Here is a 20,003-nt window from a genome sequence, read left to right on the forward strand (position 1 = left end):
TTTGATGGGGGGAGAAAGAAATTCCATTTTGACCATTTTTAGTTTAAGTTGATGAGACATCCAGGAGGGGATGTTAGAGAGACAAGTTGAGATGCAGGATTGAATAAAGAGAGACAGGTCAGTGAGAAGGTAGATTTGAAAGTGATTGGAAAGATAGTTAGCTGAAGCCCTGGGGGCAAATAAAATTACCCAGGAAAAGAGTGTAAAGTGAGGAGACCAAGGATGGGACAATAAGGGACTATCCACCAGAGAGTGTGAGAAGGGGATATTAATTAACCTGTAACCAGTAAAAGCAGACTATTAAAATGCTGATCTGTCAGTACAAGGGGGCTTGCTCATGTTTTGTTAATAAGGTTTGCAATCAATGTATCCTTGATTTCCTGTCTTTCTTGGCAGCAGAAGGAACAAAGAGTGGGTGTGAGAGTCCAGTCTTTCCTCTCTGATTCTGAGCTTGACATAGTTATGCATCCTTTTGTCAGTCTGCAGTTTGGATGAGAGACTTGGAAGAAAAACCTAAAAACACTATCAGAAGTGAAGCAATTCCCCAGCATGGTGCTATAGGGCTTATATTGCTGGAAGTGGTATCCCTTACATGTGAGGTAAAACTGCAGTCCTAACTATTTGTCATTAAAGATCCAATGGCTCGTACTCTTCTCTATAGTAATAACTCTGTTATCTCATCAGAATTCTATGCTGGGTAATTACATTTGATTTACCAAAATTTCCCATGCTATTTCACCTTACTCCTAAACCGCTGCTGTGATTCACCTCAGAGTGGCTCTATTGCAGTGAGAGGAAGGAAACAAACTTTAGTGTTTATTTCTTTATATTTTTAAGGTATTCTTATAAGGCTAAGAATAAAACAGTAATTGTTTGATTTATCTTTAAGAAGTTGGTATGTCAACTTATTTGTCTTTTCATCGAGAGGGTGACTTTCATTATTGTTTTAAACAGCCAAGAAGCAAGATATTTGCCCAGTAAACTCTTTGTTGGTGAATTGACCTGACCAATAGGGACATACAACCTAGTTCATGTCAAGTTCATATTAATAGGTTAAATGAGAAACTGAGCAACTGATAACTCGGAGTTATACTTCACTGTACTGATCTTTGGTTTTGTTCAGAACAGCCTGTTTATCTCAGCATGGATCGATCTAGGTCTCGTTTGGGGGGAGGTGATGAACAAGCCTCTCCCCTAGAACACAGTCATGGTGAAGATGAGAGACAGTGGCAGCAGGAGCGCCTTAGCAGAGAGGAGGCCTATTACCAATTCATTAATGAACTCAGTGATGAAGACTACAGGTTAATGAGAGACCACAATCTTCTTGGCACTCCTGGTAAGATATGGATGGTTACAGCAGATGAGACAGTACACTGGTATAAATCTGGAGTGGTGTTATGCCAGTGTAACTGAAAGTACAATTTGGTGTGTGTGTCTGGGGAATGACTGAAAAGTGAGATTTTTTTTCTTTTAAAGTTGATGGCATCGCTCTTTAAAAATGAACAATTTTAAATGGGTATTAAAGCTTGTGAAACAAAAATTCATCCTCACAGCATAATGTTTAGATTTATAATATGCATCTAAGTTACAACCTCTGGGCACACATACAATAATTAAAATATTCATTTACAAATATCATACTTAAAGTACACCTTGTATAGAAGAGAATTTCTTCAGCATCTGAATTCTTAGAACATACTGATGCTAATAGGTTGGCAGGTTATAATGACATGCAGTCTTCTGCTTAGATACATGTAGCCTCTTTGTTTCTGGTGCCTACTTTTTTATTCTATTGTCTATATTTGTATTGATTGTAATTTTATAATCATGCTGGTGTCTCTCCTATGTCTTACTGTTTTTACTTTATTTCTGAAAATTGTCAGTAACAAAAAAATATATAGGAAACAGTTTCATTGTTATGCTTGTATAAACAAGTAATATGCAAACGTTTTTGAGACAATCAAAATATCTTACTGAAAGGCTGAGGGCATATATTACCTAAATATGTGAACTATTTCAGGAGAAATAACAGCAGAAGAGCTACAGCAACGTTTAGAGGGGGCAAAGGAGCATCTAGCATCCCAAACTGATGTAGAAAATAGGGAAGGTGAAGGAGAAACTGCTGGAGGTAAGCTTTCTTCATTTACTTCTATGCATAAAGCATTGTTGTTTTTTTTTGGGGGGGGGGGGTATATTAAAATACTGGCCTGTTCAAGTGACATCCATGCTAAGTCAGTTGTTTCTTTGTTCTATGTAGCTCTTTTTCTCCAAGTAGCAAAATGAATAGAATGTATCCTAATGATGTGAAAGTAAATTAACGTATAGTACTTCACAATAACTGATTTAGATTTGCAACAAATTACTTACCCTGACCCTTCCCCTCCAAAAAGCAATATTTGCACAGAAATAATTTACTTATTTGTTTCTGCCTTTTAAAAATAAGGATAGATTAAGCTATTTTCTTATTTATTATAGAAGTTATCAAAACAGCTAACATAAGGAGAGAAGTGATATCCATCTGAAAAACTAAAGTTAATCTTTAAAAAAAAAAAAAAAAAAAAAAAAAACCTTTCCCTTCTTTAAAACAAGGTAAATTCTATGTTGAAATTAATATTATCTCCCTAGATAGATGTTTAGGTTAAAAAAGACTATCAGTAGTTAAGTGGATATTCCCAAATTAATGGCCCAACATTTGATTAACTTCTTCCCTTCATGAATCTGACTGGGCCAAAATCTTGCTCTATGTGAATAGGGACGAGGGGTTTTTATTTTTCAGAGTAGGAGTCGTTTTTTTTTTTCTGTAAACAAAATCCTGCCAAAACTTAACATCCCTCTCTGTGGGCAGGAAGGAAACCTGTACATATAAATGGGTGGAAGAAAAGAGTTGGGCAGGGAAACAGACTTAATTTTCCAGAGTCCAAGGGATAATTCTAAGTAGTCAGTAAAAATGTGGCACTTTAAAATTGAAATATCTTGTCTGTGTTCTCATTAACCATTGAGAGAACGCCAAATGATTAGCCAGGTTTTTTTTTATGAAGACTATAAGTTGTAGTAGTGGTCAAGTGTAACCTTGCCTTTGTTTCTGGGACCTTGAAGTGAAAATTTTTTCTAGTGTTGTAGCAGCCAGGAGCCCCACTCATGGACTTAGAATCCCATTGTGCTAGGCACTGTACAAATGCACAATAAAACAATAGACAATCTAAAGGTAAGACAAGACAACAGGTAGATACAGACAAGTGAGGAAGCATAAAGAGAGAATAGTATATAATACATAATAGGCAGTCATCTTAGCATACCAGCAACCTAGCAGCTTAGAATAAATTCACGTAAGTAGAATAAATTCACATAATCAGAAAACAAATGCTTGTATTAATTCCATCCCCATAGCATATGAATGCTTTCCAAATTAAACTAAAAAGAAGTGTCTTTATTCCATCCCAGCTTGTAGGAGAAATACCTTGATTAAGTCATTGTGTGTAACTGATTGGGAAAGCAAAATCATAGATGTTGTGGTGCATATATCTTTCATGTATGCTTTTCATATACTTGAGAGCCATTAGTCCTTGTAATCCAAAGTTTTTGTTTCTGACAGCGGCCAGTGTTCAATACTTGAGAGAAAGGTGCAAGAAAATTCATAATACCCAGTTATTAAATAACCTGTCCAAATGGAAACTTTTTTTCCTAACCCCAGGCAGTTAGTGGCTGGCCTGTGCCTTGACGCATGAGGATTTATACTCCATAAATTTTCATCCTGTATTATGACTGGATGTGATAACTTAATCAACAACTAAGTGATATCTTATAATCTAATTAAACTATTTGCAATGAATTGTTTTGTTTATATTTATAGCCTTGATCTTATAAAACTAAAAATCAGTTAATCACATTTGATTATCTGTATATAATCCTCAGTGCACATGTGTGGACTTGATGATTCCATGTGACTTCTTCCCCCACTTTTTTAAACAATTTGATCCAGTGGTACCAGAGGAAACTTTTCCTCTTGCGTCCACCCACCCACCCACCAGAAGTAATGGAATGTGCCTGTGCCCCCCGTGCCATGTGTGGAGTCACAGCTGGGCCAGGGGCTACAGCCAGGAGTGGAGGCAGAGGACCAGCATCCGGGAGTGGGGGCAGGGCCAGGGCGGAGCTGGGGGCAGAGTAGGGCTGGGTGGTGGTCCACCCCCACCCCCATGGGGACAGGACAGGGCCCCGCCGTACCCCCCGGACATTCCTCCATGCCCCATAGGAGGGCGGGCCCCACAGTTTGGGGACCACTTGTTTAATCAATGGGTATGGGTGCGTCGGGAACTCTTCTTTATAGTACTGCACGTATACTAAAATCTAGCAAATGGAAACACCTGTAAAGCAGAAAACACAGTGCCTTTTTCTCCTTACCCATAATTACAACTTGGACTTAAAAAATGTTACAAATAAATCCAATGTGGAGCATCTATATGGATCTCATTTAAATCTTCAGAGGCTGTTGAAAACCATGATTACATTGCATTTTCAGCATCAGATGAATGGAATTAGAATCCATTTTGTGACATCTAATAATGACTACACCTTTTGTAAATCACTAAAATCCTAGTCTCCTTTAATTACCTTTTTTCAGCTTGGAAGTTGATCAATTGGGGAAGGTTCAGAGAAGAGTCATGAGAATGATTAAAGGATTAGAAAACATGCCCTTCAAATTGCTCAGTCTATTTATCTTACCAGTGAGAAAGCTAAGGGATGACTTGATTTACAGTCTATAAGTACCTACACAGGGAACAAATATTTGATAATGGGCTTTTCAGTCTAGTAGAGAAAGATATAAGGTGACCCAGTGGCTGGAAGTTGAAGCTGGATAAATTCAGACTGGAAATAAGGCATAATTTTTTAACAGTGAGTGTAGTTAGTCATTGGTACAATTTACAAAGGATTGTGGTGGATTCTCAATCACTGGCAATTTTAAAATCAAGATTGGATTTTTTCTAAAATATATGCTCAAAATTATTTTGGGGGAATTTTATGGCTTGTGTTAAACAGGTGGTCACACTAGATGATCATAATGGTCCCTTCTGACCTTTGGAATCTATTACATTGCATACTAAAGGCAAAGGTTTATCTTCAGCAAAACAGCATCAATATAGCCATATATCTCACATACTACTGAAACAGGAAGAGAGCTTTAAAAAAGGCTTATAGGTAATACATGGTTTAGAGTGCATCATGGTATGCAAAATGTGTAAGCTTTTAAACATTAGAAAAATAATAGAGTTCTTTATCTGCTTACAGATTCAGAGGTTCTTGGGGAAAATTCAAATGGTGACTCTCTGCTAGAGTGGCTGAACACCTTTCGTCGCACAGGAAATGCTACTCGCAGTGGACAGAGTGGGAACCAAACTTGGAGAGCTGTGAGTCGGACAAATCCAAATAGTGGGGAATTCCGGTTTAGTCTTGAAATCAACATAAATCATGAACATACTAGTTTTGAAGCTTCTGGTGATGAATATATGGACATTTCACACTTGGATACTAGCACAATGCATATGGACAATCGACATCAAAGAGCAGTCAGTCCAGTAGCTACACGAACTAGGAGCAGGACCTCAAGAGATTCTAATGGTGAAACTTCTAACACTGCAAGGACCAGAACTGTGAGAAATTCTGTGGTACAAAGCGCTGAAGAAACCTCTTCTCCTGTCTTGGGAAGGCTCAGAAGCAGAACTAGGGAGTCAGCAGGCCTTTACAGAACAAGAAGCACTGCACGTAATATTTCTTCAGACACTGGTGAACACAGTGTTGTTAGGCGAAGGGAAATGCAGGAAACAGTTACATCCACTGGTCTCCAGAGAGGTAGAGCTAGAGCTAATGTTCAGATGAATACAAGACAAAGACTAGGAATTCTAAGGTTAAGATCTACTTTGAGTAGTCGAAGCCGTTCTCCATTGCAAAGACAAGATGGCTCTACTAATTCGGAGGAGCTTGGTCTGAGGCAAAGTAGGAATTTACAGCAAATCTCTAGAAGGTCTACTAGGAGATATACAGCTCAGCTGCCCTCTGAGCCAGATGAACAAACAGTAGGTAGCACACAGACGCCACAATTTTTTAATTCAGCCCCAACATTGGGCATAACATTGGAAGAGGATGAATCTAGTAGATCAACAGCTGCAGTTAGAAGACATCCAACTATTACACTAGATCTTCAGGTGAGAAGAATTCGTCCTGGGGAAAATAGAGATCGGGATAGTATTGCTAGTAGAACGCGCTCTAGAGTGGGAATGGCAGAAAACACAGTTACTTTCGAAAGTGATAGTGGTGGATTTCGCCGTACAATTTCCCGATCAGAACGTGCAGGTATACGAACCTACGTTAGCACTATACGGATACCTCTTCGTAGGATTTCAGAAACTGGGGTTGGTGAACCTTCATCAGTGGCTCTTCGGTCAATTCTAAGGCAAATTATGACTGGTTTTGGAGAACTAAGCTCCTTAATGGAGACTGAATCAAATTCAGAAATTCAGAGGGGCAGTCAGCACTTATCAGATATGCAATCAGAGCTGAATAACTCTCACACAGTAAATGATAATAGTGAATTAAGTGAGACTTCAATTAGGCATAGATATGTTGAAGAAGGCAGTAGTGAAACAAATGGAGAGAATGATGGGACTCAACATTATAGTCTCAATAATGAAAATCGGGAGAGCAGACAGTCTCAAGAGGCAAACAACTTGGTTGAAAATGGAACACTGCCTATTCTTCGTCTTGCACATTTCTTCTTGCTAAATGAAGATGACGACGACGAGCACTTGAGAGGTTTAACCAAAGAGCAGATTGACAATCTGTCTACCCGGAACTATGGGGACAGCCACACAGAGAGTGAAATAAGTAAAACATGTAGTGTTTGTATCAATGAATATGTAACAGGGAACAAGCTAAGGCAGTTACCATGCATGCATGAGTTTCATATTCATTGTATTGATCGCTGGCTTTCTGAAAATTCTACTTGCCCCATTTGTCGGCAGCCTGTATTAGGGACTAACGCAGCAGACAATGGATAAAGTTATTTATATTGTTTAGTATTTAATGAATTGCTATATTTATGGTGAGCCAAATAGGATAAATTATAATTTGGATAAGGGTACATTTGCGTGGAGATTTGTTAGACTTGTTTAAAGATATAGGAAAGTTGCCTAAACTTAGTGTAAATACTATGTTTCTCCTTCCAAAGTGCAGATCTAGTAGTATGTGTAAAGCCAAATGATACTAATAAAATTTATATTTTTTTAGGTAATATTTTTATGCTAAGCACTTTCGTAAATATAGAAATGTAATAGTTAATCAGTCCTGCTAAATGTATGTTTGTTTTTAACGGTGTACTCACTTTATTTAGATTACACATGGTTTCACACAGGCTAACTACTGTGTTGAGAAATTGGTGTCTAAATAGCCATTCATTAGCTTTTTGTTCTAAGAACAATTTCTTTGTTTGCTAAAGATATTTAAGTTACTTGAAATGCTCAATTTAATACACAGTATATTTTTTTAATATTGAAATATCCTTTCTGAAAACCTGCAAGTTTGGTTCTATTTAAGCTTCTTTATAGCAATTTTTGCATGTGGTTTTACACAATGCTTAATGTTCACAAGTTCTTATTTGAAAGTGGATTGGATTAGTAACATTTTGAAATGTACATAGTTCTATGCAGTGTCTCTGACAGTCGCTGTCTTTCAATAGACGGCAGTCAGATCAGTCAAAATGACAATTCTAAGAATGCCTGTCTCATTTGAACATAAACACTTGTTGAAAAAATAAACGTTTTAAGAGGTTTTATGCAACTCAAAATTATTTAATCCTAGTGTGACGGATTTCTCCTGGGGTGCCACCTGGAAGTGGGGTACCACTGAGCCCTCTGACCCACCAGCCTGGGCTCCCTCTCACACTGTGCTGCTGTGATAAGCTGCAGACACGCTCCTGGTTTTACACTTCCACCAGCATACACACATGTAGGGACACACCCAACTCCAGTTACATGCAGGCTCTCTGACTAGCCATTGCACAAATCAGCAGTAGAAAGGCTAAAGCCAAGGTAACTCTCAGGTCTCCAGGCATGTGCTCCCTCTGGAGCATAAACCCAATATTATACTGTCTTGCGCTGCACAGGGAACTGTACAGCGTAAGCTCATAGAATTTGCCCCCTCCCCCCTCAATGTGGAGAGGAATATGCAACAGCATCTCTGAGCTAAGATTCCCAGGCACTTTACTCCAAAATCTCTGATTTAGATTAAAACATAAACTTTATTAATTACAAAAGATAGCTTTTAAGTGATTATGAGTGATAGCAAACAGATCAAAGCAGATTACTTAGCAAATAAACAAAAACGCAACCTAAGCTTAATACTAGATAGGGTGAGAATCTGCTATTCATATCCAATCTAACTGATGGTATAGGCAGACTTGTAGATTCTTAAGGCACAAGCTGCATTAGCTTTACAACTTGGGTTTCTCAGGTCTTCATACACAGGCTAGAAATCACTTTAGCCTGGGTCCAGCATTTCCCCCAGTTCAGTCTTTGTTCCTCAGGTGTTTCCAGGAGTCTTCTTGTGTGGGGAGTGAAGAACACCAGACGATGTCACTCCCTGCCTTATATACCTTTAGCATATGGCGGGAACCCTTTGTTTCAAAACTTGGTTTGTGGAAAAATACTGACATCCCAAGGTGGAGTCCAGAGACATGTGATCTGGTCACATGACCTTGCATACCTTGCTGAGTTATAGCAGCCATTACCTATAGGCTGTCTAGAATGTTTACAGGAAGGTTAAGTTCTTCTGAGGTCCATTGTCTTTGCTGATGGGCCATCAGCATGGTCTGGCTTCTTCACTGTTGTACTAGAAAGGCTAGTTGTGGGTATCCCCCAGAGTAAGCACGATTGAAATCCAGATACATAGTCAATATTCCTAACTTTAGATACAAAAATGATACATGCATACAAATAGGATAATCATATTCCGCAAATCATAACTTTTCCAATGACATCTCACATGACCCATCTTGCATAAAATACATTATAATTATGCTATAATCATATCATAATGTCACTATGAAGAATATGGGGTGCAGTGTCACACCTAGCTCATGTTTCTTTTTAAGACATTTTAATTTGAAGATGGAAAAAACTCCTTGAACATCGTACTTTATATAACAGGCACGATTTCTAGATCCTACTTGAAAATACAGATTTATTGTGTTTTTGTATAAAAACACAAAGATTTACAATATTAGTCCTCTTAAAGTTAACTCTCACTGATGACCAAATGGCAAGACACTAAGAGTAAAAAGAAATCTAAGCTTCCTCCCAAAAATCCTGTATAATTGGACCTTAAAATTTATACCAGTAACTTATAAAGTTATAAAATTGCAGCAAACAAAACAAAATGAAGGCTTCATGTGAATCACTATTGCATCATATTCTATAGCAGGGGTTCTCAAACTGGGGGTTGGGACCCCTCAGGGGTTCCCGATGTTACTACATGGGGGGTTGCGAGCTGTCAACCTCCACCCCAAGTCCCGCTTTGCTTCCAATATTTATAATGGTGTTAAATATATATAAAAAAGTGTTTTTAATTTATAAGGAGGGTCGCACTCAGAGGCTTGCTATGTGAAAGGGGTCACCAGTACAAAAGTTTGAGAACCACTGTTCTATAGGCTGGGAGAAAGATGTCATTCCTAATGTATGACCGTTACACTGAAGTTAAGCCTACCTCCCTTTGTTCCAGGTCTGTGTAGACATACACAACTGTAACAGAATAGGCATATGTGTACATTGACTTTAATGGAAGCTTTAATGTGCATTTAAGAGCAGGTCTGGCTTATTTCTGAAATTCAAGTCTGTATGAAGCACTGGAATTTTAGGGCACGTCTACACTAGAAATACCATAGCAGCACAGTTGCAGTGCTGTAATGTAGACACTTACTACAGTGACAGACGGGGTTCTTCCATTCCTGTAGTAGATCCATCTCTGAGAGGCCGTAGCTATATTGATAGAAGAATTATTCCATCGACCTAGCACTGTGCATGCTGGGGCTTAGGTTGGCTTAACTACGTCTCTCAGGTGTGAATTATTCATATCCTTAATCGACTTAGGTCGACCTAAGTTTTAGGTGTAGACATGGCCTAAATCTATTTCTTAGTCTGAACAAGGAGATAACTTAGGGAAAGGTGGTATAACAACATTTATATATAGTTTTAGACATATTTAAAGTGAGGAGAGTTACACTAATCTCTTCTCTGCTTCCAGAAAGTCTTTAAAATTTCATGCACTTTACCTTAGCACAACTCTCAAAGAAATCTTGTAAATTAAACTATATACTGTGTGTACAAGCTCTCTACACAAGATGCATTATGCCTTTTTCTGGCATAGAAAAAAACAACACTACCACCATAAACACAGGATGGGTTTTGCTGTCAAAAACTCATTAGCACCCATAGTCAAATGTCCCGTTGCAACATTAGAACATACATCACTAAGAATATTAACCACAGGTGGCTTTGCCAACATCCTCAGTACATGTGTCCCAACACTTCCCTCCATCTCTGAGAGAAGGACTTGTTCCATCAGCAACTCAACAGTATCATCAGTAAGCTACTACCAGCTAAGTGACTCTTTATTGGGATACTCTATCTATTCTAGAGTTGGCTCAGATCATGAGATGTGGCCACTATGCATTTTTCCCACTCCATGGTGGCCAATGAATGACAATGGGCAAAGATACTGGAGCTCTGCACCCAAGGAGGAGTGTGCATTAGCAACACCTACTTCCAGGGTGGTCACTGCCGAAAGGTCTCCTGGAGACACCCCAGATCTGAACATTGGCACCAACTGGATTTAACTGTCCTCCATAGAAAACGCCTACAAGATGTTCTCCATACTTGGCGTTTTCACAGTGCAGACGGTGGCACAGACCATGCACTTCTATGCTTCAAAATAAGGCTTCCTTGAATGTTGATGCATGTAGCTGCAACCGTAGCTTTTTACCAAAAGATTGTACAAGATAAAGAGGGGTTTGCAGCATACACTGAAGAAATGCTTCTAATTATGAAAATGAATAGCATGTCTCTGCCATAACATGAACTTCACTCCTGAGACGTGATAACCTCACATTGTCCGAAAGTGCATTGCAATGAACAGCAAGGCAATGAGCTCAGTCGTGCTTGCTCAATGAGTGCAAGAAGGTACAAACGTATTTGAGAATGGACATCTAAGAAGTATGTATGATGGCATCAAGAAAGCTACCGGTCCTTCAGCCAAGAAGACTACCCCACTGAAATCTCTCTTAATAGGAGACATCACCACTGACAAAAGCAAACTGATGCAACACTGGGGGGAATGCTACCTCAAACTCGGTTCATCTGAAACCACTGTTTCTGAAGTAGCGCTACATGTAACCCCCAGGCTCCAGACTGTCTAAAGCTTGATATAGCACCATCTTATAAATGAACCTGAAAAGGCAATCATCTCCCTAGCACCAGGAAAGGCTACCGGTAAAGATGGAATTTCAGCTGAAGTACTGAAACAGAGAGGACAGGCAGGGCAGTCCTTACTCATACGCAAAGTACGCAGCTGTGTAGGGCACCAGAGTCCCTGCGCAGCTGCGTGCTGCTCCAGCCCCTGCTCCGCCTCTTCCTGCCCCTGCTCCGCCCCAGCCCTGCCCCACTCCACCCCTTCCCCAAAGCCCCCCGCCCCTGCTCCGCCCCCCCTCTTCCTGCCCCGCCCCAGCCCTGCCTCTTTCTGCCCCAGCCCCGCCCTCACTCCCCTGAGGAGTGCAGCAGGGCTGGGCCTGCAGTCACTGGCGGTGGGAAGTGCAGCGGTCCGGCCCAAGCCGCGCCACCAGTGAGTGCTGGGGGGTAGTTCCCCCCTGTCTCCCAAGCCAGCCCTGTCCCCCCACCCCCCACGGAGGCCTGGGGCCAGCCTCTTCACCCCCCCCCCATGGAGGCCTGGGGCCCCACACAGCCCCCCCACGAGGAGACTGCGTATGGCCCCAGAATAGCTAGGGACAGCCCCAAGAACAGGTTATGCTTAACCATCAGCACAATGTCGGCTTACCTGCTGGATGAAAGAAAGGGTACCACAAGATGTGAAGGATGCCAACTTCATAAGGTTGTATAAAAACAAAGGAGATAGAAGTGATTGCAACCACTGCAGAGGAATCTCTCTCCTTAGCTTTGCCGGCAAGGCATTTGCACGGGTCATTCTCAAAAGACTGCAAGTTCTTACAGAACATGTATATCTAGACAGGCAGTATGGCTTTCATGAGGATAGATCAGTTATCAACATGGTCTTCTCACTAATGCAACCGCATGAAGAGTGTCAAGAACAAGGAAAACATCTCTACATGGCCTTCATAGATCTTAAAAAGGTGTTTGACCTGGTCAGTGAAAGGGCCTTTTCCAGTTGCTAGAGCAAAGAGGTTGCTCCCCAGTTCTCCTCAATCTGATGTCATCATCACTGAAGGATTGAATGAAGGCTACAGTCCAGTATAACAATGCTCAGTCTGACAGCTTTCTAAACCTCTGGTGTCAAATGGATGTGGTTTTGGCACTCTTCAGTATATTCTCCTCTTTGAGGCTTTCTCATGTTTTCTCATCGAGCACCCAGGGTGTACATCTCCATACAAGATCAGATGAAAAACTATTCAATATTACACATCTACAAGCAAAAAGCAAAGTCAATCACCTGCTGATAACAGAATTTCTTTTCACTGATGACAAAGTGCTTGTCGCACATAGTGAAGAGCAGCATCAGCTTGGCTATAGCTTTGTGCTAGATTGTGATGTATTTGGAGTAACCATCGGTCTAATTATGACACTTGTCTAGATTGCAAGAGGTTCTTGAAAACTTTCAACATTGACACCACAAGCTGGGAAGATGTAGCTAGCAACACGTTACACTGGACTGGAGGGCTGGGCTGCACCAAGGAGCCAGAGGCTGATGAGAGGTGGTTGACAGAGAGAAAAGTGAAGAGGAAAGCACAGCAGGCCTAAACCACTAATAGTGCACTGGTTCCATCTTCTGACTCTGCGCTTTATGCCTGCATTGTTTGTGCCCAGAACTGTTTCTCAAGAATTAGACCTTTTAGCCACTCACGGTGCTGCTGTCCGACACACAGTAACTGAACTGCTTTCGTGCTTACACCATCGTCTTTCGAGATAGTTACCATTGAATACTGTGTGTTAAGAGCTGTAATATAACTGCTATAATTTTGCAAGAGATGAAATTTCTAATAATTGCTAAGAACTGGAGAGTTGGCTTTCACAAATTAAACTTAAGCTATTCTATTTTATTCCCATAAATAGTTCTTTTGTAGAATCCTGATGAAATATAGAGGTGTTTTAGCCATATAAGAATTTGATATAATCTGCCATAATGTGGTTTTGGACACTAATTATTGAAAGCAGTCCTTCCTCTTTTTCCTTGATGCCATCCTAGTCCTACTAAAATGTGTGGGATTTAAATGTGACTGTCAGCACTGGATTATATTTCCCTTCCCTTATTTCTGTTAAATGCTATCAACTTCAGCAGCTAAATATGTGTGCCTAATACCTCTCCCCAGTCTACTCATAAGTCCCCGTGCAATAAGAACTTTAGTTTAAGAGTTTAAAATTGAAAGCAGCCTCACTAATGAGCCAAGTGGCTCATTTGGAGAGGAGATCTGACCTGGCAAAGCCTACCAGTGCTTTGTTGGTAATCAGGATGCTTTCAAATTTAGTTCTTAACTAGAGTTCTTACTGTATGGGGGCATATAAGAGAGCAGACCAGATCATATGGAGGTTTCCACAGCCATCCTGTCAGCACGGGGCAGGGTGCCTTATGGTTTGAGGAGTTCGCAGAACACACTAGCATACTGTACTGCTCACCCTCACAGCCCCATTTGTGTTGCCAAAAGCGACATATGCCTGGGTGTAGTAGGAAGAGGGAGAGGCCTAGCTACATGCTGCCCCTCAGGTCATGGTGACACTAGCAATCATGTTAGCTGCTCCACTTACTGCTTGAGCACTAGGTTGGAATCCTGGCCAGCTGCTGTGCATGGATGCAGTAAGAGCGAAGAGAGATTCATTGGGCCTTTTTCACAGGCAGGATTTTGCCACAGTGAGGGAGCAAAAATTGTTATGCAACCTTAGAACACAAATGTCTGTCTATGACTGAGCTGCTCTTCAGGCATATGCCAAAATGCAGGTGGAAGATTTCTGGAAGATTGATTGAAACTTCATTTAACAATTTTTATTTTTGATCTTAGGTGGAATTGATGGCTAACGTTTCTCTACTCTACCTGAGTTGTGTTTGGTACAAGACTAGGAGATGGAGGGCTTTAAGTTACCTTTAAACTCTTCCCAATCGTGAAGGTCAGCGGGAAGCTGGGGCTGGCCACTAGTCTGTTCCTGGTTTAAGCTAGAGCAGTCTGCTCTTATTCACCCTTGGCTGCTTGTGGTTCCAAGGGCCTCTTCCAGCAGCTGGAGATCACCAGGAACAGAGACCTCCTAGCAATGACTCTTTTTCTTTGGAATGCTTTCTGAGCTAGGGTTTGAGAGATGAAATATAGGATGTACCCCTGGATCATCTGTGTGTTAAGTTCGGGGACCAGGCCCTGGGTATGAATTGGGGGGGGGGGGGGCTTTTAAAAATATATATGGACTTACGTAGGTACATTACTGGTTTTAATAAATGTGATTGATGTTAAAAATGTAATTTACAGATTATATTGCTCCATGCAATCACTTCTAAGCAACATTCCTCAGCTTTAACTTGTATAAGTGCTCGGTTACTATGACCCTATTCTGATCCACTGCACGCTCCCACGAGGCCTTCTGTAAATACTAAAATATGGAGAGTGCAAGGGCCCTTGTGAGGTTGAGACTTACACCACTTAATCCAGCGGTTCTCAAACTGGGTCGGGACCCCAAGTGGGTTGCAACCCCATTTTAATGGGGTCTCCAGGGCTGGTGTTAGACTTGCTGGGACCAGGGCCGGCTCCAGGCACCAGCAAAGGAAGCAGGTGCTTGGGGCGGCCAATACAAAGGGGCGGCACTCTGTCCATTATTGGGGCGGCACGTTCGGGTCTTCGGCGGGAATTCGGCAGCGGGTCCCTCAGTCCCTCTCTTCCTCTTTGAGCTGCCGCCGAAGTGCCGAGGAAGAGAGGGAGTGAAGGACCCGCTGCCGAAGAATGGAGTGGCACGATTGAGCTGCCGTCGAAATGCCGCCAATCGGCTTTTTTTTTTCCCCGCCGCTTTGGGCGGCAGAAAACCTGGAGCCGGCCCTGGCTGGGGCCTAGGGCTGAAACCAAAGCCCGAGCCCCCACTGCCCAGGGCTGAAGCCCATGGGCTTCTCAGCCCTGGGTGGCAGGGCTCGGGCTTCGGCTTCAACCCTGGGTGCAGGACTCAGACTACAGGCCCCCTGCCCAAGGCTGAAGCCCTTGGACTTCGGCTTTGCCTCCCCCCCGACCTGGTGTGATGGAGCTCAGGCTTCATTTCTGACACACACCCCTGCCCGGGGCAGCAGGGCTCAGGCGGCCTCAGGGTTCAGTGCTCCCTCCTGGGGTCGTGTAGTAATTTTTGTTGTCAGAAAGGGGTCACGGTGCAATGAAGTTTGAGAGCCCCTGATGATCCTTGCTTTTATGAACAGGGTCTGTGGATTCAAAGTCTGCACCGCTCAATGGGCCATTCCACTTAGTGAGTACAGCCAGCTGGGAAGAGTGAAGCTTTTTGGCAGTTACAGAAGTAGATGTGGGAAGGTGGGTGTGTTCATTTTGAAGCGAAGGAGCTGTGCAGAAGAGGCCTTGCATTGGCAGCCAAAAGGGTGCCAAGCTAGTCAGGATGATTCTACTTGACGTCAGTACAATTTGTGGAGAATGAAAATACTTGTTATGAGGAATCCTAAGCATATAATGGGCTAAGCCTGTAACTTTTTATCCAACCCCCAATTCTGCTCCAACTTATATTTTGGTTGTGTGGATATAACAGAAACCAAGGGATGGTTCATATCCAGTTCCATAAAACCAAAACCTGGTGACCAAGGTTTCTCAAGCCCTACATGCAGCCTGCTTAACCCATCTCATTGTAAAGGTTAAAGCATAGGGGAGGAATGTAATGAGTAAGGCTTAACCCTTGACACATATTGGAGACACAGTAAGGCAGGAAATCAAATACAATAGCTGCCAGTCAGTTACAGGCAGTTAAATATGCTGCTGTTGTCAGGCTGGTATAAAATATGACTTCCAAACAAGCAGCGAGACCTAGAAATATCAGAACTCCACTGGTGCCGGAAGTGCCTGCAGTGCATAAAATAAGTAAATGGACAGCTAAATATAACCACTCTTCCCTGAAGACTTAGCACTACACTTCCATATTGTACTAAAATTAATTCTAGGAATCTAGGCAGTTCCATCATTAACCCAGAATCCTAGAAATGTAGGGCTGGAAAGGGCTGTGAGAGCTCATCAAGTCCATCCCCTCTGCTGAGGCCAGACGAAGTACACCTAGAAAGAAGTAACCTCATAAATTAGTTCAGGCTGTAGCTGCTCCTAAATTTTATCACATCAGTAACACAGCGTGCTGAATTGCTGAATTTAAATTGTCAACCAGTAATTAACAGACCTTTAACATTTAGTTACTGTACAGAAAGGATGAACATAAATTAGTCTAGGGTTTCCCAACGGATTTAGTTATTAGCGCCATTAAAATGCTCAGGCATTTTTTAAACGGTTTTGGTTGCATCTCTAGAGACTGTTGCACAAATAGGGGCAAAGGAACTGAATTGTCGCTGTAAGAAAGTGGATCAATGAAAAAGGGTGGGAGAGAAAAACCAAGGAACTTCTTGGGTCTGGTGTATGGGAAATTATAAAGTATATTCTGGGATGACTTGGGGGTTCTGCCTGTACAAGTTATGAGTTCTGGGTGATGATAATGAAGTTACTATGAAAATTGCTGTAGCATGAATGCTCCTCCAGCTATGGGCTATGTCACTAGACCACATACAATGGAAGATCATTAGAACTCAATGACCCTATTCAGGTGATAACATCTTGGAATAATGTGTGAATTTAGGCCTAGGAAAAAACAGTTACCCTCTCTCTGAGGGGAGGCAGGAAGTAGAGAGAGGAATTTACCAGGAGCAGAACAAAGGAAGCCAGGTGAGTCCAATTAGCGGCTTCAATAAAGATTCACAGGGTAGAAGAGAGAGATGGACTCTCAGGAAGTTTACAAAGGAAGGGCATGGATTAGCCAAGGCAGGGATAGGGAGCCATGTTTCAGAACCCAAAACCATCTGCAACTGAAGGACCCAGATGGCCTTAGAGGACCCTAACCCCACCCCAAACACTGGTGCTGGTACACCCCTGGCCCTTTCTTGTAATCTTTGGCTCAGTGGTTACAGCGTTCACACAGGATATTGGAGACCCAGATTCAGTTCCCCTCTCTGCCTGATGTGGAGCAGGGATTTAGACCCACATCTCTCACTTTTCCAGAAACTGCCTTAACCTGCGGGCTGTTATTGGGTGGGGGTCTCAATCTCTCCTTTTGAAGCCGTTCCACTTAGCATAAGTACTTAGTGAATGGGCCAGGCAGAGCGAGATTGACTATATAAGCTGGTGGTTAGGCCATTCAGCGGGATGTGGGAGGAGACACACATTCAAATCCTTATTCCAATGTCTTTATATAAAGTGGAAGGCTTCAACAGGAGAGAGTGAGACCCCCTCCAGAATACCCCATGGCTTAGAGCACTCTCCTGAGGGGTGGGAGACATAGGTTTAAATCCCTGCTCTACATCAGGCAGGGGGTCTCCAAATGCTGAGTGAGTGCTCTAAGGAGAGATGGCACCATCTCCTCTGACCTGGATTTAAAAACTGAGGTCCCCTGGAGAAAAGGTGCTTAGGAAATGCTAAGGACAGAGATGTGGCCTATTGGCGATCTTAGGTAGCTCCCAACTCAGCATGCTGTCTTTTGTGGTTTCCATTCTTAAGGGCCTAACTCCCCATGCCTTGTATAGGGAGCCTGGGTACCTAATGTAAAGTTGAGGACATGGGCGGCAGGTGAAGCCCCCCTTTGGGGAGGCTAGCCCCTGGCTCCGCCCCTTCTGTCCACGCCCTCCCCATGGCCAGAGCCCGAGACCCCCTGCTGTCCCTCCACCACCCTCCTGCCCAGAGCACCCCCCTTGGCTGCAGGAGCCCCGGGCAGGCTGAAGCCCTGAGCATCCCCATCACCCGGCTGCAGGAGCCCCGGCCAGCTGAAGCCCTGAGCGCCCCCCCCCCCCCTCGGCCAGAGGAGCCCCGGGCTGGCCAAAGCACCAAGCCTCCCTCCCCCCGCACCGCCTGGAGGAGCCTTGAGCTTGCTGAAACCCTGAGCCACCCCCATAACCCCTCCCACAGAGGAGCCCGGGGCTGGTGACAGCCATGCCACACCTCCTCTCCCCGGACCCAACCCGCCCAGGGGAAAAGCATCTGTTAGAAGACACTTTTGATATGCCCCATGCAGGTTCTGTTCTGGGGCAGCTGAGGAGGTGGTATGTGCTTCCTCAGCTGCCCCAGAACCTGCATGGGGCATAATAAGCAAAAACGTCTCTGCCAAACCCCGCAACTGGGGGTCTGGCGGCTGCAGCAGCACCGGAGAAGGCAGAGCCTCCCCGTGCCTATTATACCCGCCGCCCATAGTTGAGGATGCCATTAAGTGTCACGATGCCTAAATTAAGTCATTGCAATGTTGAGCTTAAGTCCCCTTTGTGGATCTAGTCCTGCGTCTCTATACAGGTTCCCCCTTGCACTTCCAGGTGGAAGACAGGTCATGCCTGGCAAGCTAGGAATGAATGTAGACTGTTTATTGTTTTCAAAATATGTTTCCACTGGCATGCTTTTGTTCCAGTTAAGAAATAGTGTGCTTTATGAAGGCCAGCTGGTGACTGGTTAACCTTGTCATTGCCCCTGAGAGAACAGGACTGCTGGTGCTGAATTAAAGTCAGACTTGGTGAGGTGATCACAATGAATTGCAGGAGTCTGCTGCCTAAATCCCTGGTCTGGAGGGAGTGAATCATGCGATCCCACCCCAAGAAAGGTGACTGCTGGAGGCCTGAAACCTAGGTGGGGGTGCTCTTAAAGAGGTCATAAAGGAATCAGAGTTGCAATTACCTCAGGAACTATGATAGTCACATATCCCCATCTTCAGAGCTCAGTCCTAGTCTCAAGGGTTGTTAAACACTGAAAGTGTCCCAAAATATTTTTTGGACCAATATAATGGCATTGTATGTTTTATGTTGTGACAAGGCTATGTTGTATCGCACCATAATGATACTGTCTTGTAACATAACAGTGTTTGCATTGCGATTTCTGCTTTGACTTCACATATATGCATAGCCGAGGGGAGCAGGGGGGGGGGAGGTGAGAGATTATGAATCATGAGCTTGATCCTGCAAGCTGCTGAGCCCCCTCAAATGCAAAGAGACTTAGTGGGAGCACAGGACACTCAGTGCCTCCGAGTGACTCAGCATCATTATCTACCTTATTTCTGCTGTAGGTCATAACCTCCTACTTCCCTTCTATTATAAGAACTATTCTTCAAGTATAGTGTCCTTGGAAATGAACTATTGATCCAGAGAGGTCTCAGAAACCTCTGGGAGTAACAGCAATCCAAGACTCAAAGATATTATTTCTTTCAGACATCTGCCATTGGGGGGGAGGGAGGGGGTGAAGTCACTGGCATTAATGAGATTAGGTTGTGCCCACAGGGTTTGTAGGATGAGGACATTGGGTCTGATTCCCCTCTTGAGTGCACCATAAGAACACCAGAGCTGCTCTATTGGCTTCAGTGGATTCACATCAGTGTAAGTGAAAGAAGACCCATTACATTTAACACATAACACTTCACTTCATTTCCTTAGCAAAGCTCTTCCCCATACACCATTCTGCTGCTCAGGCTTCAGATTGCATTCCCAACTAGCATAAGGTAACTGACACGAAGGGAAATGCATTACAT

The 20,003-nt window shown here is 43.0% G+C and overlaps 1 protein-coding gene across 1 annotated transcript; it reads left to right on the forward strand.

Annotated features, from left to right (window-relative positions):
• Positions 1-1,143: 1,143 nt before the first annotated feature.
• On the forward strand, positions 1,144-7,806 carry RNF6 (ring finger protein 6). The gene is made up of 3 exons (XM_065418866.1): positions 1,144-1,336; positions 2,021-2,107; positions 5,284-7,806. Exons 1-3 carry the CDS (start codon positions 1,144-1,146, stop codon positions 7,047-7,049), a joined length of 2,046 nt encoding a protein of 681 aa, XP_065274938.1. The 3' UTR covers positions 7,050-7,806.
• Positions 7,807-20,003: the final 12,197 nt, after the last annotated feature.

This window comes from Emys orbicularis, chromosome 1 (genome assembly GCF_028017835.1).
Source record: "Emys orbicularis isolate rEmyOrb1 chromosome 1, rEmyOrb1.hap1, whole genome shotgun sequence".
Classification (NCBI taxonomy): domain Eukaryota; kingdom Metazoa; phylum Chordata; order Testudines; family Emydidae; genus Emys; species Emys orbicularis.

Coding starts and splice junctions, on each gene's coding strand:
- RNF6 (XM_065418866.1), top strand. CDS start 1,144: ATGGATCGATCTAGGTCTCGTTTGGGGGGAGGTGATGAACAAGCCTCT. Junction 1,337..2,020: donor CAATCTTCTTGGCACTCCTG/GTAAGATATGGA, acceptor GAACTATTTCAG/GAGAAATAACAGCAGAAGAG. Junction 2,108..5,283: donor TGATGTAGAAAATAGGGAAG/GTGAAGGAGAAA, acceptor ATCTGCTTACAG/ATTCAGAGGTTCTTGGGGAA.